The 25,211-nt window shown below is 39.1% G+C and overlaps 1 protein-coding gene and 1 non-coding gene across 9 annotated transcripts in view; both read left to right on the plus strand.

Moving 5' to 3' along the window:
- PTPN13 (protein tyrosine phosphatase non-receptor type 13) overlaps window positions 1-20,789 on the plus strand; it is a 225,857-nt gene extending 205,068 nt beyond the window's left edge. For all 8 annotated transcript variants that reach the window (XM_055589033.1, XM_055589030.1, XM_055589032.1 and 5 more), the window contains 8 exons: window positions 6,812-6,867; window positions 9,883-9,986; window positions 11,510-11,658; window positions 12,304-12,394; window positions 14,568-14,905; window positions 16,835-17,050; window positions 18,191-18,253; window positions 20,116-20,789. In XM_055589033.1, coding sequence (XP_055445008.1) covers window positions 6,812-6,867; window positions 9,883-9,986; window positions 11,510-11,658; window positions 12,304-12,394; window positions 14,568-14,905; window positions 16,835-17,050; window positions 18,191-18,253; window positions 20,116-20,211 — 1,113 coding nt within the window. In that variant the 3' untranslated portion in view covers window positions 20,212-20,789. The remainder of the gene's footprint in view (window positions 1-6,811; window positions 6,868-9,882; window positions 9,987-11,509; window positions 11,659-12,303; window positions 12,395-14,567; window positions 14,906-16,834; window positions 17,051-18,190; window positions 18,254-20,115) is intronic.
- Window positions 13,556-13,659, plus strand: LOC129658246 (U6 spliceosomal RNA). Its single transcript, XR_008717339.1, has one exon. It is a non-coding gene; the product is annotated as a U6 spliceosomal RNA (small nuclear RNA).
- Window positions 20,790-25,211: the final 4,422 nt, after the last annotated feature.

Consider the following 25,211-nt stretch of genomic DNA (forward strand, 5'->3'; position numbering starts at 1 on the left):
AGCTTTGACCATAGGAACCTTTGTCGGCAAAGTGATGTCTCTGCTTTTTAATACGCTGTCTAACTTTGTGATAGCTTTTCTTCCAAGGTGCAAGCGTCTTTTAATTTCATGGCTGCAGTCACCATCTGCAGTGATTGTGGAGCCCAAAAAATAAAGCCTTTCACAGTTGCAGTTGTTTCTCCATCTGTTTGCCATGAAGTGATGGAACTGGATGCCATGATCTTCGTTTTTTGAATGTTAAGTTTTAAGCCAGCTTTTTCATTCTCCTCTTTCACCTTCATCAAGAGGCTCTTTAGTTCCTCTTCTCTTTCTGCCATAAGGGTGGTGTTGTCTGCATATCTGAGGTTATTGATATTTCTCCCGGCAGTCTTGATTCCAGCTTGTGCTTCACCCATCCTGGAGTTTCACATGATGTACTCTGCATATAAGTTAAATAAGCAGTTAAAATTTATGAATTGTTTATTTCTTGAATTTTCCATTTAACATTTTCTAACTGAGGTTGCCTGTGGGTAACTGAGACCTCTTAAAGTGGAACTGTGGATGGGAGACAGGGAGAGACTATTGTAGTCAAGGGTTGTTTTTGTTCAGTCACTAACTGCTGTTCGACTCTTTGTGACCCCATAGAGCGCAATATGCCAGGCTCCCCTGTCCTTCACTATTTCCCTGACTCATTGACAATATACTGCCTTGATGTACTCCTTTACCAGTTTGGAATCAGTTCATTGTTCCATGTCCAGTTCTAACTTGCTTCTTGACCTGCATACTGATTTCTCAGAAGGCAGGTCAGGTGGTCTGGTATTCCCATCTCTTGAAGAATTTTCCACAGTTTGTTGTGATCCACACAGTCAAAGGCTTTGGCATAGTCAAAATAATACATAAGCCTGCTCAAACTAGGCATCACTGTATCTATATGAGTCTGATCTTGCTCATTGTTTGAGGATAATTTCCCCTCACAGGTCTTCTTCAACTTCCTAATGAGCATCTTCAAAATTGTCCAAACCAAGCTGCTTTGGATTCTTACTATGTATGCACCCACACACAGTCTTATATACACGTGATTATTTTCATTAAAAACTTACAAATAATTAATGTGTGTAAATAAAAGGAAGCATTTATCTGTTTGTTATGTATTTCCTAACCTTAAAAAAATGACTACACAAATATTGGATAGCTCACAATATATCATGCTGTAGTGTTTTTTACGTAAGATGCTGTTCTTTTGTACTATTAATAATTATAGCAATAAGCTCTTTGTAAAAGGCTTTTTGAATATTTTAAATCATACTGACTTTAATCATATTTTATTAATAATACGATTTAAAATATGCCTTGCAACATATGTTCTGAAATCTCTTAACGAAGGCCGTAATGACACATCTCTCTAGACAGCATATTAAAAAGCCAGAGACATTACTTTACTGACAAAGCTCCATATAGTCAAAGTTATGGTTTTTCCAGTAGTCATGTATGGATGTGAGAGTTGGACCATAAAGAAGGCTGAAGACTGAAGATGTTTTCAAATTGTGGCACTAGAGAAGATTCTTAAGAGTCCCTTCGACTGCAAGGAGATCAAACCAGTCAATTCCAAAAGACATCAACCCTGAATATTCATTGGAAGGACTGATGCTAAAACTGAAGCTCCAATACTTTGGCCACCTGTTGCAAAGAGATGACTCATTGGAAAAGACCCTGATGCTGGGAAACATTGAGGGCAGGAGGAGAAGGGGGAAACAGATGATGAGATGGTTGGATGGCATTACTGAATCAATAGCCTTGAGTTTGAGCAAACTCTGGGAAATAGTGAAGGACAGGGGAGCCTGGCATATTGCACTCTATGGGGTCACAAAGAGTCGAACAGCAGTTAGTGACTGAACAAAAACAATCCTTGACTTCAATAGTCTCTCCCTGTCTCCCATCCACAGTTCCACTTTAAGAGGTCTCAGTTACCCACAGGCAACCTCAGTTAGAAAATGTTAAATGGAAAATTCAAGAAATAAACAATTCATAAATTGTAAACTGCATGCCATTTTAAGTAGTGAGATGAAACATTTTGCACAGTCATGCTCCATCCCACCCATAACACAAATCATCACTTTGCCCATAAGTCAATTAGTAGCCATCTTGGTTATCGGAGCAACCATGGCAGCATTGAAGTGTGTAATGTAACTTATTTGTGTTTCTATAACTTATTGCACTTAATAATGGCCCTGAAGTGCCAGAGTAGTGATGCTGGCAGTTTGAATTCACCAAAGAGCAGCCATAAGTGCTTCCTTTAAGTGGAAAGATGAACGTTCTCTACTTCATAAAGGAAGAAAAAAATCATATGCCGAGATTAGATCTGTAGTACAAACAAATCCGTGAAATTGTGAAGAAGGAAAAAGAAATTTGTGCTACAACTTCTGTTGTTGCACTTCAGACTGCAAATGTTATGGCCACCATGCATGAAAGTGCTTAGTTAAGATGGAAAAGGCATTCAGTTTGTGAGTGGAAGACATGAACAGGAGACAGTGTTGAGTGCTGTCCACGGTTTCCATCATTCACTGGGGGCTGTGAAACAAATCCTGCTCAGATAAGGGAGGGGATTACTGTGACTCTTAGTAAAGTACTTCAGGCCAGTGTCTGTGTCTTATTTAGGAATGAAGGAATGAATGCCAGTCATAGGCGTTATTGTAAATTATCATCTAATGTTTCAAAACTCTTCATTTCAGCCGTTGCAGAACTTGTTGGATTATTTGGGGGATAACAGGGTTAGAAGGACGTCAGGGCTTCTGTCCGTTTTTGCTTGTGCGTCTAGCGGTCAGTTTGGGAGAAGTACACATGCAAGTGGCTCAGAAGTAAAAAATCTGCTGCCAATGAGGCGCAGGTTCAATGCCTGGGTCAGGAGGATTCCCTGGAGGAGGAAATGCCAACCTACTGTAGTATTCTTGCCAAGATAATCCCATGGACAGAGGAGCCTGGAGGGCTATAGTCCACGGGGTCACTCATTCAGACACGACTGAGCAGGCACGCACACACACAAACCATACATAGATGAACTTTGCAAAATGAGTGAGAAATCGGTTAATACAAGTATCAATATAGTGTATGTCAAACTGGGCTTTATCTAGTTATTTTAATGTTGATAATAACACTTTACTCTTATAAAAGGCTTTATACTTTGCAAAATGATTATACACATGGTAGATTCCTAGATCAGGATTATAGTGGGGAATAAGAAATCCAAATGACTACTTGGAAATACAAGTTTTAGACCAGACTAAATTTTTCAATTCTTAAAAACAGGTAAGATCTAAGAAGCTTTGGTTTTTTTAGTTGTCAGTGGATTAAAAACAACCTACTCTTTTTTTTTCCTCCATAAAAGTTCTGTGTTTCCCTCAGATCAATTGAAAATGATAACAGAGTAACTTAATTATAGATACTTTTTAACTCTACAATGTCTATAACAGGGCAAATAAACATGCAATTACAAGTTGTGATAAAGTCTATGAAGTTTAAAAAAGAGAGTGCTTGAAAAGAGAATAACCAAGGAGAACTGTGTTTAGCCTGGGTGGTAGGAAACGTCCTCAGAAGATAAAGACACTTACATTAGTAAGGAAAAAGTGAAAAAAGATGAGTGATTTTGAAGAGCTCAAGAAAGGCCCATCAGTTTAAAGTCTAGTTAGGGAAGGCGAGAGTAAAACCAGATGGAATGTAGAGGCAGACAGAAGCCAGATAATGCAGAGTCTTGAAGTGAAAGCAATTTCCGGTTACGATAATTTGTTCTGATGAAGATTGAGATGTGAGATTAACCATGTAAAAATTCCACTTGGCATCTTTTTCTGAGTGTAGCAAAATGCTTCTTCAAGACTTGGGTCTCTGGGACTCAGCTACACTATGAACTAATTAATTTGTATTCCCTAGAGAGACACCCTTTACTTTAAAAGGGCGAATGTGGTATTACTTATGTGTGCAATCTGAAGTATGATACAAGTGAACTTACTTATAAAATAGAAACAGACTCACTGATAAAACAAACTTATGGTTACCAAAGGAGAAAGGGGTTGGGAGTTGGGATTACTGAGTTTAAGATGGACAGATACTGACTTTTTATATATAGAATATATAAAACAAAGACCTACTATATAGTACAAGGAACTATATTCAGTATCATGGAATAAACTATAATGGAAAATAATATATAAAAGTGGTTTTATATGTGTTTATAGATATATATACATTTATATGTATATAACTGAATCACTTTGTTGTACACCAAAAACTAACACAACATTGTAAATCAACTGTACTTCAATTTTTAAAATATTTTTTAATAAATAAGTGGGCAAGATAATTTAACACGTTGGAAATTTTAGATTTTAAACTGTTGTTCAGTTGCTAAGTCATGTCTGACTCTGCCACTGCATAGACTGCAGCATGCCAGGTTCCTCTGTCCTCCACTGTCTCCCAGAGTTTGCTCAAACTCCTGTCCGTTTAGTTAGTGATGCTGTCCAACGATCTCATCCTCTATCGTCCCCTTCTCCTCCTGTCTTCAATCGTTGCCAGCATCAGTGTTTTCCAGTGAGTCGGCTCTTCACATCAGGCAGCCAAAGTATTGGAGCTTCAACTTCAGCATCAGTCCTTCTAATGAATATTCAGGGTTGATTTCCTTTAAGATTGACTAGTTTGATCTCCTTGCAGTCCAAAGGACTCTCAAGAATCTTCTCCAGAACCACAATTTGAAAGCATCAGTTCTTCGGCACTTAGCTTTCTTTATTTTCCAACTCTTAATCCGTACATGACTGCTGGAAAAAACATAGCTTTGACTATATAGACCTTTGTCGGCGAAGTGATGTTTCTGCTTTTTAATACGCTGCCTAGGTTTGTCATAGCTTCCCTCCCATGGAGCAAGCATCTTTTAATTTCATGGCTCAGTCACCATCTACAGTGATTTTGGAGCCCAAGAAAATAAAGTCTATCACTGTTTCCACTCTTTCCTGTTCTATTTGCCATGAAGTGAACTCTTACTTTGTTGAATGTTGAGTTTCAAGTCAGCTTTCACTCCTCTTTCACCCTCATCAAGAGGCTCTCTGGTTCCTCTTTTTACTTTCTGCCATTAGTTCAGTTTCAGTTCAGTTCAGTCGCTCAGTCGTGTCTGACTCTTTGCGACCCCATGAATTGCAGCACGCCAGGCCTCCCTGTCCATCACCAACTCCCGGAGTTCACCCAGACTCACGTCCATCGAGTCGGTGATGCCATCCAGCCATCTCATCCTCTGTCGTCCCCTTGTCCTCCTGCCCCCAATCTCTCCCAGCATCAGGGTCTTTTCCAATGAGTCAACTCTTCACATGAGGTGGCCAAAGTATTGGAGTTTCAGGTATCATCTGCATATCTGAAGTTGTTGGTATTTCTCCAGGCAGTCTTGATTCTAATTGTAATCCATCCATCTTGGCATTTCTCATAATGTGCTCTGTGTGTAAGTTAAATAAGCAGGGTAGCAGTATACAGCCTTGACATACTGCTTTCCCAATTTGGAACCAGTCCATTGTTCCATGTCCGGTTCTAACTGTTGCTTCTTGACCCACATACAGGTTTCTCAGGAGACAGATAAAGTGATCTGGTATTCCCATCTCTTCAAATATATTCCACAGTTTGTTTTGATCCACACAGTTAAAGACTTTCATGTAGTCAATGAAGCAGAAGTAGGTGTTTTTCTGGAATTCTCTTGCTTTTGCCGTGATCCAAAATGTTGGCCATTTGATCTCTGGCTCTCTGCCTTTTCTAAATCCAGCTTGTACATCTGGAAGAGCTCAGTTCACATACTGCTGAAGCCTCACTTGAAGGATTTTAAGCATAACCTTACTAGCATGTGAAATGAGTACAATAGTACAGTAGTTCGAATGTTCTTTGGCTTTGCCCTTCTTTGGGATTAGAATGAAAACTGATCTTTTCTAGTCCTGTGGCCACTGCAGAGTTTTCCAGGTTTGCTGAGTATTGAGTATAGCACATAAATACCATCATCTTTTAGAATTTTAAATAGCTCAGCTGAAATTCCATCACCTCCACTAGCTTTATTCATAGTAATGCTTCCTAAAGCCCACTTGACTTCACACTCCAGGATGTCTGGCTGTAGGTGAGTGACCACACCATCGTGATTATCTGGGTCATTAAGATCTTTTTTGGATAGTTCTTCTGTGTATTCTTACCATCTCTTCTTAATCTCTTCTGCTTCTGTTGGGTCCTTACTGTTTCTGTTCTTTATCGTGCCCATCCTTGCATGAAATGTTCCCTTGATGTCTCCAGTTTTCTTGAGAGATCTCTAGTTTTTCCCATTTGATTGTTTTCCTCCATTTCTTTGTATTGTTCATTTAAGAACACCTTCTTATCTCTCTTTGCTATCCTCTAGAACTCTACATTCAGTTGGTTATATCTTTCCTTTTCTCCCTTGCCTTTCACTTCTCTTCTTTCCTAAGCTATTTGTAAAGCCTCCTTAGACAACCACTTCACCTTCTTGCATTTCTCTTTCTTTAGGATAGTTTTGGTCACTATTTAAAAACATGTCACAAGTGCACATGTAAACAGTCATTACTTTAGGTTTTCCTTTTTCTTTTTCCTTACCTCTGTACATTCATATCCCCTATGTAAGAAATGGAAAAACAAAATGAATGTGAAGATGGGTAAATGGAGCCAGCAATAATTATCATGTTGTCTTTGTAAAATGAGGATAAACGATAACAGTAAACATTGGCAATAATTAATAGGAAAAAACTGAACATTATATAAGATAGTTTTTTTTATAATAGGCTGTTTTGATATTGATTTCTCTTTATCGTAGTCTACCAAAATGAATGGCTGTGAAGAACATTGTGAAGAAAAAGGTAAAAGTGAAAGGTAAGAAAATAATTTTCAAGTATCTATAACAATTTCATTCTTTTTTTAGAAGCACTCTGAAGATTTCCATTTAGATGTTGATTTTTAAGTTAGTTTATCTTCTCCTATAAAATGAGACCTGTTGAGTAAATTATGAAACTACAGTTGAAAATTTTAAATGTTTTAAAAATGTTGTTACAAGGCGGTTCTAGTGACATGTGACAATGTGTTTATTATAACATTGCTCAAAAAAAAGCCATATATTCTCTTCACCATCAGAAAGAATTCAAGAAGGGTCTACAAGAAGATTCAGTGATAATAGTATCTTCTCCTGGTATGTTTATAGGCAACTTATTTTTCTACTTTTCTTTTTCTATACCTCACAAATTTCATTCTTTAATAAAACCATAGCAGGTAAGAAAATAAAATAAATAAAATAAAACTATAGCAGGTAAGAAACATTTTGAACCCCCACAAATGTTTTTCCTGTTGAAAACAGTTTCTAATGTAAGATTTTTTATTTTGTAACACTAAATGATGTATCAGGAAAAGTTACATATATTGTTGGCCAGCAAAGCAATTGTATGTGAATTTTGCTTCATAGTTTAATGATAACCAAGCAGTCGAAGGGAGTTATATACAAATTGACAGTGAATTTTTCACTAAGTAAAGTTAATACATGCTAAGTCACTTCAGTGGTGTCTGACTCTTTGTGACCCTATTAATGTAGAAGTGCATGGTTTTATACTTAAAAGATTAGCAGATATCTGGGCCAACTACCAATATCTGTAAGACATAGGCTTTTCCCTGTTTGGCAGGCAGGGGGGAAGAAGAGTAAATTAGTATATAATTTCTTCAAGTGGCAACTGAAAACATTATTAACACATAGATTTTTTTAACATGTTCCCAATTCTTGGAAGCACTTTTGAAATTTTAACATCTCTGAAATCATGAAGGGTTATAAAATTACAGTCATTGATATTATTTCTTTCTTAATGTAAACTAAGGAACAGTGTGTCTTATAATGATAGATGTCATGTGTTCAAAGAACTGTAGTACTGATACATTCCCTTCAACCTAGCAATTTTATTTCTAAGAATTGGTCCCCACTCTTGCCTGGAAATTCCCATGGATGGAGGAGCCTGGTGGGCTGCAGTCCATGGGGTCGCTAGAGTCGGACGCGACTGAGCGACTTCACTTTCACTTTCATGCATTGGAGAAGGAAATGGCAACCCATTCCAGTGTTCTTGCCTGGAGAATCCCAGGGAAGGGGGAGCCTGGTGGGCTGCCGTCTATGGAGTCGCACAGGGTCAGACACGACTGAAGCGACTTAGCAGCAGCAGCAGCATACAATGAAATACTAAGCAGCTATTCAAAAGAATGAGAAAGAAGGGACAATCCTGGTGGGAGGAGCTGCAAAACATATCCTTCCAGACAACATGAACTTACTGGAAGACCAGAGAGACCTCATGGATGCAGAGCTTGCAAATTATATGTTAATTGTGATGTACAATTAGTCAGAGCAGAGGAAAGCGTCCACTATAAAAGCAGCATAGTTGCTATCCTGTGATGATGTTTCAGGAGCATTAGTACATGTCCTCCTTAATGGTGTATACAGTGCCATCAGACAAATGTACTCTGCTTTGTTCCCCTGAGCATCAGAAAGTGAAAAAGTGTACTCTGGCCTTTGTGTTATCCTTTGTCATCTCATCTTATCACTAAACACTGTTCTCTTCTACGTAGCTTCTCTTTTCTAGCCACCTATTTTACCAAGGAGATGGCTTCTGCTGTGTATGCCTAGAATAATGAGAACTTGTGCTGAATTTATTGCATTAAGTGAATACCCAAATACAGGACTGTAGCCCTAGTTGGCTATAGTCCATGGGGTCACAAAGAGTCAGACGTGACTGAGCACATGCGTGCATACACACACACACACACAGTATCTTTATACTGAGGACTTCCCTGGTGGCTCAGTGGTAAAGAATCCGCCTTCCAAGAAGGAGATGGAAGTTTGATCCTTCAGTTGGGAAGATCCCCTGGAGGAGGAAATGGCAACCTACTCCAGTATTCTTGCCTGGGAAATCCCATGGGCAGAGGAGCCTGGCAGGCTACAGTCCATAGGGGTGGCAAAAGAGTTGGACAGGACTTAGCAACTAAACAGCAGCAAATACAGGAGTGTCCTCTTAGCCTCCTTTTGTAGCAAAAGATGGTCCATCAGTTGGGACTTCTGTAACTAAAGAATCATTTTATTTACATAATTGTAATCACTGGTCCACAACGAAGGGTGGAAACAAACCATCACCTCTCTGTCCCCAAGAGGACTCCTTTAACCAAAGACTTGGGGTTTATTTAAGCACACAATGTAAACTGTATTAAGCAATCTGGCTCTCAGTCTTCGTTACCATCTTTTGAGAAACCTCTGTGCCATGAGAGTGAAGTGAAGGAAGAAGCAAATGGGCAGGCTGAAGCACAAAAGAAGAAAGATGAGGCAGAGGTCCAAGTAAACTTGTACACCCACGGAAGCCACAGAAGCAGAAACAAGGGAAGCCAGAGGCCAGGGATGCTGGTACAAACTGCTGGACTGTCTGCCTACTATCTAGAACTTGTCTCGATGGATCTGGAACACCTATGGCCATTCTGATTGCCTTGACCACCTTTGAAAGACCCACCTTGCTCATATCAAAATGGTCCTTTTTGGTCCTTTACCCTGGACCTCTGATTTTATGGACTAATTCTCTTCTCAGTTGTGGCTGAATGTAATGTGTGTACAATAAATCATCTCTTTTGCCATCTTAGCTGAAGGAAAAAAAATTCTGTACCTCAGTTTAATTATATCTACCTATAAATTTTAGGAATTATGGATTTGAGGATTTTTTTTAATCATATAATCTGTTTTTAAATAGATTATTTTTATTATTAAAATTACTAAATTCAATAATAATTGTGGAAATGTGTGGTTCAAGGACATAGTATTTACATTTATTTTGGTGAGAGAACTGAAGAAAATATTATAAATGTGTTTTGTTGTCATAGCTTAATTCAAAAGTCAGAAGAAAAGAAGACTGAGGATGATGAAATAACATGGGGAAGTGATGAATTGCCAATAGAAACAACAGACCACGAAGATTCCAATAAAGGCAAGAAATTTATTAGCAACTTTTAATCAAAAACAATAAATAAGTGTTTGAGAATTACAGTTTTCAGAATATATAGATATGTTATTTCACCGTAGGTCTACGTTATTAGGTTCTGTACATAAAGTTAAATCACATACGCAGACATCAACGTTCATTTCTATGACCAGATTTTTTGCACAGTTGTTAGAATAAAATTGTCAGTGGCTTGGAATAAAACATGTAAATAGATGTATAGACACACAGAAACACAAAATCAAAATTTTGCCGTCTTGGAATAAGTCAAGGAGCACATTTTATTTATAGCAAAGTAGGAAGAACGGGTTGAAGACAGGAAAGTGTTTAAGAGCAAAAATCAATTGGTCTGTCCCGTTACTGCCTCTTTGTTTTAATCTGAGCTAACAGAGCAATAACGTTCCATCTAGTGCTAAAGTTCTCTTTTCTCATGTGAGGAAATGCTATACTATATTATATAATGAAACAGCATGGTTTTGTAATTTGAAGTCATTGTTGAAAGAAACGAAACAAGTTGAATTAATACTTTTTTGATTTAGGTAGATTGTTGGTATCAAAGGAAATGCTCAAATCCTATAGCCCAGGTTCATCCCTCCAGCCTCTGAGCTCCTGTTGCCTTCACACTCAGTCCTGTAAAAGTTTGCAGCTATTTCGTATGATTGTATTTTGTATTCACAACTAGCCTTCACTCCAGACAGACGTTAAGCTTCTTGAGTATCCCCCTGCAGTGCCTGGAATTGCTGTCACTTGCATAGTAGCTGCATCATCAAAATCCTCCTATCAACTGATTGATGTAATTAAAGCTACACTTGTGCAGACTATAGCAAGAAGTCTCTCCTACATTTTTTTCCCGGTTAACAGTTGTCTTCTGTTATCAGCAGTTTCCATAGCCAGTGCAGATACTAAATTGACACATGCTACTTCCTTAGACACTGATATCACTTATTTGATAAACTTCTAAAGACCCTAAGGATTTCATTTGCATGGAGAAAACTATAAAATGCCAGAGATAGTGGCACCCAGTACCACGGGTGGGTAGAGAGAGGAGAAATCAGTGTTTCCAGGGCAGTGTTCCCTGGTAAGGAATTTCTGGAGCATCCCTTCTTCATTTTTCCTCCATGTGCTTGGAAGCCAATTTAAATGCAAAGTAAAAACAGGACTAAATACATTTTTATCAAGTGAACAGTGCCATTTGAGTCCAGAGAAACAGAAACAATTTAAACTCCTTTAGAAACTTTTAAGTAATTGAGAGTCAAGAGCCCTTAAGAACACTGAACATTCAGCAAGGAGTTCCCTTAAAAGTTGGGTACAAAGATCTTGCTATGGCTAGGATTTCCCTTTGTTGACTGTAGATACCTGCCTACCTGTTAATTCTATTGCCTTATTAATTTCAATACTCTCAACTTTTGTAAAAACCAGATGAGGTGAGGATAAGCTCAAATTAGTTCTCTTATTGGCTAAATCAGTTCTGGGGGAATTTTTTTTTTAATTAACTGGTGTCTTCTTTTTAGAGCATCCCTTTCTGACAAATGAGGAACTCACCACACTCCCCATCGTCAAAGTGCTTCCCTCCGGGAAATACACTGGTGCCAAGCTGAAGTCAGTCATTCGGATGTTGCGGGGTTTACTCGATCAAGGAATCCCATCTAAGGAGCTGGAGGTAAGGAGCTTCTGACAGTGGTTCTTTCTCAGATGAAGTTTTATGCAAGGTTAAGAGAAATTTTGAAAAATTTGAAAATGTCTACTTCTTTACAACCTCCAACTATAAAAGCACCATCTTGTCATTTCTAGCATGCTCAGTCACTCAGTCGTGTCTGACTCTTTGCAACCCCATGAACTGTAACCCTGCCAGGCTCCTCTGTCCATGGGATTTTCCAGGCAAGAATACTGGAGTGGGCTGCCATTCATTTCTAGGAGTAAATTAATTTTTCTGATTAGAGTCCTAATAGAATAATTTCAAGGAATCTCTTTAGACATTTTGGAGCTTGAAAAATCTCCTTGAAGAATATCATCCTCTTATGTTAAGATGAAGAGTTTTTTTAAAAAGCCAAGTATCAATTCTAACCATCCACTAAACTTCATAGTTAATATATTATAGATGTGATGCATCATTTGCAACAGTTTATTGATTTAGTATTGGGATTTTAGGCTGATTTGTATTAACAGGACATAACTATTTCTAAACAAAGTTCGCCCTAATCAATAGTCAGTTTTGCTGCCTGCACATTTAAAGCATTTGCAATCATTACAATGAATTACTGCTTATCTCAACAAATTTAATTTAATTTCTATTTTTGCTTAACAGAATCTTCAAGAATTAAAACCTTTGGATCAATGTCTAATTGGACAGACGAAGGAAAACAGAAGGAAGAACCGATACAAAAATATACTGCCCTGTAAGTTCCAATTTGGTTTCAAATCAAATGTATGTTTACTATAATTTAAACCAGTTTAAAACTTATGTGCTAGTTTATCACTCGCGTAAGTGTGCACACACACAGAGACATACATCCAGAGATTTACATCAGTAACAAATTTGTATATATAGTGTGAACTCTTTTAAAAGTTTCTGTGTATTCTGAAAATTGATTAGGGGAATCTTAAATGTATCTTCAGACATTCATGAATATTTAAGGTCTTTCTAAAAATATTAAATGGCTTCTGGATAAGCAATTTCTTAGTTCATGTGTCATAGATCTACATATTCTGCATTTTAAGCACAGAGAAATGTCTGTGGTCATAACAGCTGTGGATGTGCATGTGGCCACTGTGGGACTCCCAAGTTGCATTGTCCTTTGAATTGTTTCAGATGCCACATGGGAAAGCTGGTAATCCTTTTTACCCATCCCATTTCACGAATCAACATGTGACTTTTTAAAAAAATATATATATATATGTGTATATAACTAAAATACTAACATCTAGCAACTTCTTATAATAATCACTAGTCACGTTTACATATATTGACATATTGAATTATATCACATGACACATTGACCTTATCTTTGCCAGGAAGTCATAACATCAAAGATAAATTACAGAACCAATAATGACAAACATGCAATAAAAATAACACAATTGAATTTTTTCAATCAGGGTAGAAGATACAAAATTCATTTAGAAAAACCTCCTTTAAGAGTTGAATTTCATATAAACCAAATGCATTTCAAGAAAAATTTTTTTTAAAAAGAATTGAATCTTAGACAAGATTTTTTCAATGGAATAAATAAAATAAAAATGGAATAGAGAGCCTGGTTTGCCATAAAGTACATGATGATTATTTCAGGCAAATAAAAAAATGGCTGGACTAGTATCTCAAAGCAGAATGGGATAAATCATAAATCAAGAATTACTGAGTGGATTTGCTTCTGTGGAACAAGAAACAGAAGTCAAGTGATAGAAGGGCAATTGACAGAGGATTTTGAAATCTATTACTAAATGTTATAATTTGGCAATCACAGAAATAACCAGTTAAATTTGTGAATATTTAAAGTAGAAATTACTTGCAATGTATAAGTACATACAAATTAATTCTCTTGGATAAGATGACTTATATAGTGCTTACTTCGGCAGCACATATACTAAAACTGGAACGATGCAGAGATTAGCATGGCCCCTGCGCAAGGATGACATGCAAATTCATGAAGCATTCCATGGTTTTTTAATGGAATATTACTCAGCCATAAAAAGGAACACATTTGAGTCAGTTCTAATGAGGTGGATGAACCTAGAACCTATTATACAGAGTGAAGTGAGTCAGAAAGAGAAAGATAAATACCGTATTCTAACACATCTATACGGAATCTAGAAAAATGGTACTGAAGCATTTATTTACAGGGCAGCAATGGAGAAACAGACATAGAGAACAGACTTATGGACAAGGGGAAAGGGGAGGAGAGGGTGAGATGCCTGGAAAGAGGAACATGGAAGCTTACATCACCATACGTAAAATAGATGGCCGACGGGAATTTGCTGTATGGCTCAGAAAACTCAAACAGGGGCTCTGTATCAACCTAGAGGGGTGGGATGGGGAGGGAGGTTCACGGGGGAGGGGATATATGTATACCTATGGCTGATTCAGGTTGAGATTTGACATAAAACAGCAAAATTCTGTAAAGCAATTATCCTTCAATAAAAAATAAAAAAGAAAGATGGCTTATATATACTTTTCACTGGGAAGCCTGCTTTGAAAATTTATAATGCCTGGAGAATGAAGCAGCCTACCTTTTTATTTATTGCATTAGTTTATTATTTTGGCTGCTTACTTAAAGGAATATAATTAGATAAGCATTAATTGTGCCAATCATATTTGTAATAAGTACTTTAGTAGTTTCCCAACTTGGGGGGAAACTCACTGAGTTACATCTTATATATACTTGCAACATGAGGGAAATGTACAAAATGATTTCACTGTACTACACCTTGAAAAGATGCCTTTATTAAAATACATTTGTGATTTCATCTGTGCTTATGAGGAAGGTCTCATAATCTGTAACTCACCTAGTCTATGAGGCTCTTGTTTAAAAATGCATGATACAGATGACTGTGTATTGTGATGGAAATTCACAGATGACGCTACCAGAGTGCCTCTTGGAGATGAAGGTGGATATATCAACGCCAGCTTCATCAAGATACCAGTGGGGAGAGAAGAGTTTGTCTACATCGCCTGCCAAGGTCCTCTCCCCACAACTGTTGGAGATTTCTGGCAGATGATTTGGGAACAAAACTCCACAGTGATAGCCATGATGACCCAAGAAGTAGAAGGGGAAAAAATCAAATGCCAGCGCTATTGGCCTAACGTCCTAGGCAAATCGACCATGGTCAGCAACAGACTTCGACTGGCTCTCGTGAGAGTGCAGCAGCTGAAGGGCTTTGTAGTAAGGGCAATGACCCTGGAAGACATTCAGGTGCGTGCATTCAATCTTTCCATGATTACATCAGTGTCTTTCTCTGAATAAAAGCTAATGATTTGAGTCCCATTTCAGTGGAACTAATTCCACCTATTAATTTTAATCTAATAGAAACTTTACTGTGACCCTCGTCATGAATTCTGCCAGTTTCCTCTAGTATATTGTTTAGTGACTAAATCATGTCCAACTGTTTTGCAACCCCCTGGACTGTAGCCCGCCAGACTCCTCTGTCCATGGGATTTCCCAGGCAGGAATACTGCAGAAGGTTGCCATTTCCTTCTCCGGGGGATCTTCCTAACCCAGGGATCAAACTCGCATGTCCTGCATTGGCAGGTGGATTCTTTACCACTAAACCACCAGGGAAGCCCTTCCTCCAGTATATACTGTATTAAAATGAAAATGGAAATGCAGGACTTTTACAGAATCAGCCATCATCCTTTGCTTGGTGTGATAGCACAGAACAGCTCAGAAACTATGTGCTAGAAACTCTTTTTTTTTTTTAAAGGTCAAACCTCTAAGTAGGCTCAATAAAATTTTTTAAAAAAAAATCTCCACATAGAAAATAATCCCCTACAAAGACAACATATTTTAATATAAGGACAATTGTAGCATAAATGTTTGTTAATCGGGTGATTCTGATTGCTCCACCTAAGCACTGAACAAATTATCTTAAATTAGATAAGTGGTTATACCTGAGGTTAAGCTTCTACTGTTTCCCCACGTCCACACACCCTCACATTTTTTCCTTTGTCCACCCAGTAATGCTAACTTGGTTTGAATAATGTGTTAGGTTCCTACTGGAGTTTTAACTTTGTTAAAGAATTATTTTATTTTCATAGAAACAAAGCTTATTGACTCCGTGTTGTTGGTGGCATGTAAACAGAGCCTGAGAATTTCCTTCATGATTTCTAATTTGTGATTTTACAAAGATTATATCTCTGTATTCATTTACACCAGCCTATGCATTACTTGGGGGCTTCCCTGGTGCCTCAGATGGTAAAGAACCTGCCTGCAATGTGGGAGACCCAGGTTCGATCCCTGGGTCAGGAAGATCCCCTGGAGAAGGGAATTGCTCGCTGTCCACTCCAGTTCAGTTCAGTGTCTCAGTCGTGTCCGACTCTTTGCAACTTCATGGACTGCAGCATGCCAGGCTTCCACTCCAGTATGCTAGCACAATTGTTCGATATTTTCTAAACGACTTATTAAACAACACGTTTATAGAGCTTAGGCTTTGTTATAGAATCTAGGGATTCAGAAGTTAACCATACAACCAAAGGCAATTGCTGACCTCATGGAAAGTAATTTCTAATGGGAAGATACTGATGTTGATGCCGTGAGAAAGTCAACATCACAGGGACGTTGTGGGGAGGGAAGCATTTCAGTCAGAAAGAGCAAGTGCAAAGGTCCTGAGACTAGACTGTGCCTAGTGTTTTTAAAGAACCAGAGCGGGCCCTGTGCTGCAGCACAGTGGCCAGGAGGAAGAGGTTAGGTGCGAGAGGAAGCCGGACCACATCTGTAGGGCTTTTAAGCCCTGCAATGACTGTGGCTTTTACCTGAGTGAATTTGAAAAGGGGTCATTTAAAAAAAAAGGTTGTTATTCATAACAAAACATAATTTGCTTTTAGGGTTTCCAAAAAGTAGTTTTTACCAATATTTAAAGCATGGATCTAGTAACCTTTTTTATTTTTCATTGGAGGATAATTGCTTTACAATGTTGTGTGGGTTTCTGCCATTTCAGCAATCTGGTAGCCTCCTTTATAAAGGTCCTCCATGTGTTGTCTGATGGAGTCTCTTTGTCTCTTCCATTTTTATTTGGATCTAATCCAATGGCCCAGGCAAAATTTTTAAAGGACAAAATAATAAGAATTAATTATATGTAAATGACATAGTATACCTTTATCTACTTATTCTGTTGTACAATTTCAGACCGGAGAGGTACGACATATTTCTCATCTGAATTTCACTGCTTGGCCAGACCACGATACACCTTCCCAGCCAGACAACTTGTTGACATTTATCTCCTACATGAGACATGTTCACAGATCGGGCCCAATCATCACACACTGCAGCGCGGGCATTGGACGTTCAGGGACCCTAATATGCATAGATGTGGTTCTAGGATTAATCAGTCAAGATCTTGAAGTGAGTACAGGATGTGTTGTGATCTCACAATTTTTTATTTGTTTGTATGAATGACAGTTTTCTTACTACATAGAATTGCAATTTAGTAAACTTTCAAAACTGCATAGGGCATAATCAAGAAGAAAATAATATTCCAAACTTATATTTGTTTTACTGGGGTTTTTTAACCATCCATTTAAAGCCCCTTATGTGGCATTGCATTTTTACTCTGTATAGTCTTTAGATTTGTGTAAGATATTCATTGTTATTATCACACTTTTAGAGACAGAAATATTGAAGTGCCAAAGAAAGTGTATCTTTGAAATGAAAGTTTATATTATTTTGTTATTGTTATTGTTACCTATAGGTGGGAAACACATACTTTATTATACAGATTGATACTGAATTGTCTAAACAATTACTCCTGATTTTTCAAATTACTACTAAATAAGCTAAGTTAATAAGAGTATGCTGCTGCTGCTGCTGCTAAGTCGCTTCAGTCGTGTCCGACTCTGTGCGACCCCATAGATGGCAGCCCACCAGGCTCCCCCGTCCCTGGGATTCTCCAGGCAAGAACACTGGAGTGGGTTGCCATTTCCTTCTCCAGTGCATGAAAGTGAAAAGTGAAAGTGAAGTCAAATAAGAGTATAATCTTACTTAAAACCTAAATTAGTATAAATCATACTTAAAATGTTATCTTACTATACATAATATGTAACTAATCATTATCTCTTAAAGAATTTGCCAAGAACCATACTATCTTGCTCTTCACACTCTCATGATAATTTAAGTAGGACAAAACAGTCTATTTCTCCATTGGGGATATAAGAAGATCAGGAATTTTATTCTGAGCAGCAAAATATAGGAAAAATAGTTAATGGAGACACTAGAAATTAGTTGTTCCAAAGGAAAGAGAATTCCTATTGGAGATTTTCTAATAGGATAAACATCCTAATTCTTAGAAAGATAATAAATAAAATTATCAAATGATGGCAAAGTCAGTTCACCAACTCATTTTGTCTAGAAGACTTTCTCAAGACTGATAGAAGAGAAAGGAGATCGGGGTGAAGAAATCTATATAAGCCACTCCTTGGTGAATCTTTGGGGTTCAAAGTCAGTTATCATTTTTATATAACATACAGACTCTGTTTCCTTTGGCAGTTCGACATCTCCGATTTAGTGCGCTGCATGAGACTACAGAGACACGGAATGGTTCAGACAGAGGTGAGTGTCGGCTCCTACTTTCTGATGAAGATTTTTGTAAAAGTATTTCTAGGGCTGTCTTTTTTTCAATATTGCCTTTTAGTTTAAAAAATAAGAAAATGCCATACCAACAATGAATAGATTACAGAGAATAGGATGGCACATTGGGGGCAAAAATTTGAGGTGGGACAAAATAGCATGTAATTAGTGGCATTTCAATTCCAACCTAAAAAAGAGAGAGAAGGTAATATTCTTGCTACAGAATTTTCCTGAGAGGGAATGGTTTCAGCAGCATTGACTTGAAGGCATAAAGGGAGCCTGGAGTTCTTAGCTTGGGAAAGAGTTCGTTTATCCTCTGCTTTGGTCATTTTCATTTCTCTTACCTAAAGTCAAAAGGTAGGTTATGTCACCCACTGACCTGCAGACATGGGTCCTTCCCAGGGACTACATGACTTACAGTGTCTGTCTGCTCTGCATAGTTCAACTGTCCTTTTTGTTTATATTGGGAGGGGAATACATTGCACAGTTCTGTATCCCGCATCTTACATTCAACCCTATAAACACGATTTTTCCATATTTTCAAAGTTGCTCAAACATCACTTCCAATAGTGGTGAAGCTATATATATCAGTATATATTCACACTATACATCTGGTCTTCTGTTCCTCTCTCTTTTTCCTCCTCTCTTTTCTTTTTTTTTTTGTTTGATGTGGAAGTTCTGTCCATATATCTGTTAACTTATATTTCTCTACCTCCCCAAAAATACAGAAGTTTACTATTTTTAAAATTAAAACTTGCCACCTTTCCTTTCATATACCTTTTAAATTCAAATTAAGTCTCCTAAATATTAAGACTTATTCAGTCTTTTTTTTTTTTTTTTTTTTAGGTAAAGAAAACATATAAAAAAATAGTTCTTTAGACTCAGAAGTTCACTTGTTCAGCAGATATTTATTAAGTGCCTACTATATGCCAGGCACTCTTCTAGGTGCTTGGGGCATGTCAGTGAATAACATGAATAACAAAGATCTTCTGCCAGAATAAAAGATCTTCTAATGGATGGTGATGAGCAAGGCAGATAATAAATCCATTAACTGTACTCAATTATGATATAAGTTATAAGATATTTGAAAGTGGTAAGTGCTTTAGAAGGAAAAAGAGTTGGGTAGAGGATGAGTCATGGCAGGTTGGGTGATACTTTACATAGAGTGGTTCCACTGAGGATGTAACCCCTTGAGCAGAGATGTGAAGGACATGAAGCAGGTGGTCATACGGATGTCTGGGAGAAAGAACCTTTCAGGCGGACAGAACCGCCTTCGAAGAGGTCCATAATAGGAGTTTGTCTTCTGTGTTCAAGAGTAGTCACAACCAGTGGCTGAGGCAGAGGGAGCAGGAGGGGAGGTGTGAGAGGAGGTGATGGGGCCAGAGCTTGGGGCTTCCCCCTGAGTGAGATGGAGCCATCACAGGATTGTCAGTATGGAATGACATAAGCTAACTCCCATCTTAAAGGACCACTCCAGCTGCTGTGCTAGAACAAGACGTGGTTTGGGGAGGAGGGTGCAGGGTTAGAAACCGGAGTATCACCAAAGCACAAAAAATAGAGGTGGCCCACCCATCGGAAACAACTGCAGTTAGAGCTCACCCACCACCCCAAGGCTGCTTCCTTCCACACTTTGTCAGTCGGGTTTCTCTTTCTTGTCATTTTCATGACACTGCACAATTCTGTATCCTGCTTTTACTTTCAACCTTATAACACAGCTTTTCCATATTTTCAAAATTATTCACACATCGCTTCCAACATTGGTGAAGCTATATATCATATATTCACACTATACAGCTGAAGTCTGCTCTCCCTGTCTCCTTTTTTTTTTTTTTTTTTTGTTCTAGGATCAATATATTTTCTGCTATCAAGTCATCCTTTATGTCCTGACATGTCTTCAAGCTGAAGAAGAGCAAAAAGAGCAGCCCCAGCCTCTGAAATGACATGAGAAGAACAGCCTTCTGGATATCTGTCCATTTCTTTGCTCTCTACTTAAAGGTCACAGGACAGCAAGTCCATAAAACCTCATTATACTTATTCTCCTCTACCTTAGAGGAGCATTCTTAATAACAGTAAATAATGGTGACATGCTGTATTTTTACAGCTGCTTCAACCTGTGATAAGTATCAGAGATTTTTTTTAACACTAACTGAATAATGCAGATCTTAGGGATGAATAAGGCAGCATTTGATTATAGACATATCGAGTCTATTTTTCATGTACCAATCTTGTTTATAGCAAAATTATTTTCCAGTATTTTTTTAAAAACTAGAGCTATTTTATAGGGGATACTTGAAGCCAATATTTAAGCTTTAAATGACAGTAATATTGGCATAGAAAAAAAAAGGTAGCAAACGTTCACTATATCAATTTCTAATGTTTACTATCTAGAACTTCCTGTAATATATTTATATACTTTTCCATGAAAATAGAGATACCAAATATGTTTGTAACTGCATCATGTTATACATCCGCTCACTTTGTAAATAAAAATACACCTTAAAACATGAACAAGCCAAAAGTGTGCAGACAAGTTGAACATTTTCAGTGTGCTGTTTTTTAACAACACCTAGGACCCTGTGAAGGCAGCAACTTCTGGACTCCAACTTCCCATCTCCCCATTTGGTCCCATTCATGCCAACCACAGAGACTGGGAGTATTGTTGGACCCCCTGGAAATCTGCAGACTCTGACGTGAGGTTCAGGTACTGACTGACCGTGGCTAAGAAATTCAGTCTCCCTTCCTGCCTCCTCCCCATAAGCCTAACTGATACCTGAATCAGAATTTTCAAGTCCTAGTTGTTGCAAAACTCAGAATATCTCGCTGACAAGGGTTAATGAAAGAAAACAGTATCACGCTTCCTGGGAGGTTGATATTGATTCTGCCTGAAGGAAACAGCTTCCCAGGCGGCGCTAGTGGAAAAGAACCCGCCTGCCAGTGCAGGAGACGTGAGAGACTCGGGTTTGACCCCTGAGTTGGCAGGATCCCCCTGGAGGGAAAGCATAGCAACCCACTCCAGTATTCTTGCCTGAAGAATCTCATGCACAGAGAAGCCTGGCAGGCTACAGTCCATAGGGTCACCAAGAGTCAGACATGACTGAAGCAACTTAGCATGCCCCACAAAGGAAAGAGATCGGCTTTGAAGAACCCACTTCCAATTCTCAGTACCAAACGTGTTTCACTAACTTCTAGTTCTGGCAGCATTCCTCCACTCTGCCATGATTGATGCCATCCCAAGACCCCGGAAACTGCTTGATTCCTCCTCATAGGATTGACCAATTCTGAGCTAATTAACTGGAATGTCTGATCTTACCCAAGATCTCCTGGGAACTACTCCTGAAGAGCTGCTGCTGCTGCTAAGTCGCTTCAGTCGTGTCCAACTCTGTGTGACGCCATAGACAGCAGCCCACCAGGCTCCCCCGTCCCTGGGATTCTCCAGGCAAGAACACTGGAGTGGGTTGCCATTGCCTTCTCCAATGCATGAAAGTGAAAGTGAAGTCGCTCAGTCATGTCTGACTCTTAGCGACCCCATGGACCGCAGCTTACCAGGCTCCTCTGTCCATGGGATTCTCCAGGCAAGAGTACTGGAGTGGGGTGCCATTGCCTTCTCCAGAAGACAACATCAGGAAATGCACAAAAGTCCACAGGGATGTGGCTGACTCCTCACCAGGCAGCAGGTTTGAGTCCTACCTCAGAAGTGGCAGAACTACCCTGGTGACTCAGACGGTAAAGAATCTGCCTGCAATGCAGGAGATCCAGGTTCGAGCCCTGGATCAGGACGATCCCCTGGAGAAGGGAATGCAACCCACTCCAGTATTCTTCCCTGGAGAATCCCATGGACAGTGGAGCCTGGTGAGCTGCAGTCCGTGGGGTCACAAAGAGTCCTGAAAGTGAACACTTTCAGTTCACTTCACTTTTCAGAAGTAGCTCTGAATCTCGCAAGAGAAGCATACTTCATCACCATCACTCCCACTTCCATCAGAACAGTTTCTACAGATTGGGTTGTAGCGAAAGATTTAGAGGGGGGTGGGATGGGGGTTCTGTTGCTTTAAAAGCTATTTGGAGACTCCTGAGTGGGCTGGAACGGTGAGACCTTGTTTTCCTGTCATAAGCACAGGAAATGAGGCCAGCGGGGCTCGGGAGCCAGTACAGCTGGAGGTGATTAGCTCCCATCCGAAGCCACAGAGGTGGGCGGGGGCAAGCTGGAGAAGATGCTTTTTCTGGAAAGAACGTAGCTAGGAAATGCAAACTGGGGGAAGAAAATGTGAGTTTCGCTTTACGGACCCTGAATGGAAACTTCATTACAGTAAACATGTTGCTGCCCTCACCTGGAACGTGGCTCCACTACCAGAGTGCGGGGAGCCTTTGGCCAGGGCCGCACTGGTTAGGAAGCACGCTGAGGCCACAGAGCTAGGGTGGCACATGGAGGCACTCAGCAAACGGATGAATAAATACACCTCGGCCCCTAACGCACGTTAGACAGCTAAGTACTAAAACACGCACAGCCAAACAGAATGGCTCAAACACAACAGAAGTTTCTCTAAGAGTTCTGGGTAGGTGAAGAGCTCGGCAGGCTACCTCTCCTCCCTCCAGCTGGTAGGAGCCCGGGCTGATGGAGTTTCTATAATCAACACAGTTTCCAAGGTCATCGTGAGAATCATCTCCATACCCCCAGCCAGAAAAGGGGGAAAGACTATGGGGGATCTTTCAAGCTGGGCAGCCTGGAAGCAAAGCACATGACTGGCACTCATTCTATCAGCAAGAACTCGTCAGTGTCCCTGAGCACAGAGAAGCTGGGAAGTGAGTTGGCTAAGCAGCTGATCCCAGTGACAAGACAACTCTACACAAAAGAAGGAGAAGCACAAGTAGTGATGGAATCCATCTATAAAACTGCACTGAAGTTGCATATTCTAAAAGATATATCTTAGTATGGTCCTGAGCACTGTAAGACTGGATACATCACTTTTGTCCCCAGGTTTGCTATATGTATTAGTAGAAGTATTTCTGTATCAAGATAAAAAGGAGAGAAATGGTTATTGAGAAAAGGTCAGGTGTTCACATCTGTGGTTCCAGATTGCCTGTTAGATCTCTTGGTTTTAAAATGTCTAGTTATCTAAATGCAGTGTGATACATCCAAGAAATTAACAACTCACAAAAGCTGCCCTTCAGTCAGATATCTTGATAGTGAAAGAATGTGTTTCCATTTTACATAATTCAAGGTACTTTGTTATGGTTGAGATAAATATAACAAATTATGCATTGACCTGCATAATATTTTAAAGTCAATTTAAACTTTAATATATCAATTTGGAGTTGCACTTGACTGCAAACAACCAAAAACTAAATCAACAGGCTTACACAATTTAGAGGTTTCTTTAAGAAAACAAGTTCAGAAGTAGACAGTTGCCGGGCTTGATTCTACAGTGTGGTAATGGCAGATGTAGTCCCATTTGTGTATTTTTGGTTTTGTTTCCCTTGCCTGAGGAGACATATCCGAAACATTACTGCTAAGACCAGTGTCAAAAAACATACCACCTATGTTTTCTTCTAGAAGCTTTATGATTTCGGGTCTTATTTGTTGTTGTTGTTCAGTCACTAAGTTGTATCTGACCCTTTGTGACACCATGAAGTGCAGCATGCCTATCCAGCTTCTCTATCCTTCACTATCTCCCAGAGTTTGCTCAGGTTCATGTCCATTGAGTTGGTGATGCTATCTAACCATTTCATCCTCTGCCTCCCTTTCCCCTTTTGCCTTCAGTCTTCCCCAGCATCAGGGTCTTTTCCAGAGAGTCAGCTGTTCACATCAGGTGGCCAAAGTATTAAAGCTTCAGCTTCAGCATCAGTCCTTCCAATGAATATTCAGGGTTGACCTACTTGAGGATTGTCTGGTTTGATTTCCTTGCAGTCCAAGGGACTCTTGAAGAGTCATCTCCAGCACCACAATTTGAAAGCATCAATTCTCTGGCATTCACCCTTCTTTATGGTCCAACTCTCACATCCATACATGACTACTGGAAAAACCATAGCTTTGACTAAACGGACCTTTGTCAGCAAAGTAATGTCTCTGCTTTTTAATATGCTGTCTAGGTTTGTCATAGCTTTTCTTCCAAGGAGCAAGCGTCTTTTAATTTCATGGCTGCAGTCACTGTCTGCAGTAATTTTGGAGCCCAAGAAAATAAGATCTGTTACTGTTTCCACTTTTTCCCCTTCTCTTTGCCATGAAGTGATGGGACCAGCTACCATGATCTTAGTTTTTAGAATGCTGAGTTTTAAGCCAACTTTTTCACTCTTCTCTTTCACCCTCAAGAGTTTCTTAGTTCCTCTTCACTTTCTGCCACTATACTGGGTGCATATATATTTACAATTGTTATATCTTTATGTTGGATTGATATCTTATGTAACCATTATGTAATGCCCTTCTCTTGTTACAATCTTTGTTTTAAAGTCTGTCCTGTTTGATATAAGTACTGGTGCCCCAGCTTTCTGTTGTTTTCCACCTCTCACTTTCAGTCTATGTATGTCTTTAGATCTGAAGTGAGGCTCTTGTAGGCAGCATATATGTGTGTCTTTTTTTTTTATCCATTTAGTCACTTTGTGGTAATTAGTAATAGGTATATACTTATTGGCATTTTGTTCATTGTTTTCTGGTTGTTTTGAAGCTCCATTTTGTTTGTTTGTTTGTTTTTACTGTGCTGTGCAAATGTGGACTCCTAGTTCCCCAGTCATTGAACCGTGTCCCCCTGCAGTGAAAGTGTGGGGTCTTAACCACTGGCATAATCCCGCCAAGGAAGTCCCGTTCCTTCATCTTTTGCTCTCCTCCCTTACGATTTGATGATTATCTGTAGTGTTGTGTTTGGACTCCTTTCTCTTTTGTGTGTGTATATTTAAGTTGATTTCTTAAGTTCAACTGCATTGGTAACAACCCTGCATTTTTGTTCCCTCT

The sequence above is a fragment of the Bubalus kerabau genome, chromosome 7, assembly GCF_029407905.1.
Source record: "Bubalus kerabau isolate K-KA32 ecotype Philippines breed swamp buffalo chromosome 7, PCC_UOA_SB_1v2, whole genome shotgun sequence".
Lineage (NCBI taxonomy): Eukaryota > Metazoa > Chordata > Mammalia > Artiodactyla > Bovidae > Bubalus > Bubalus kerabau.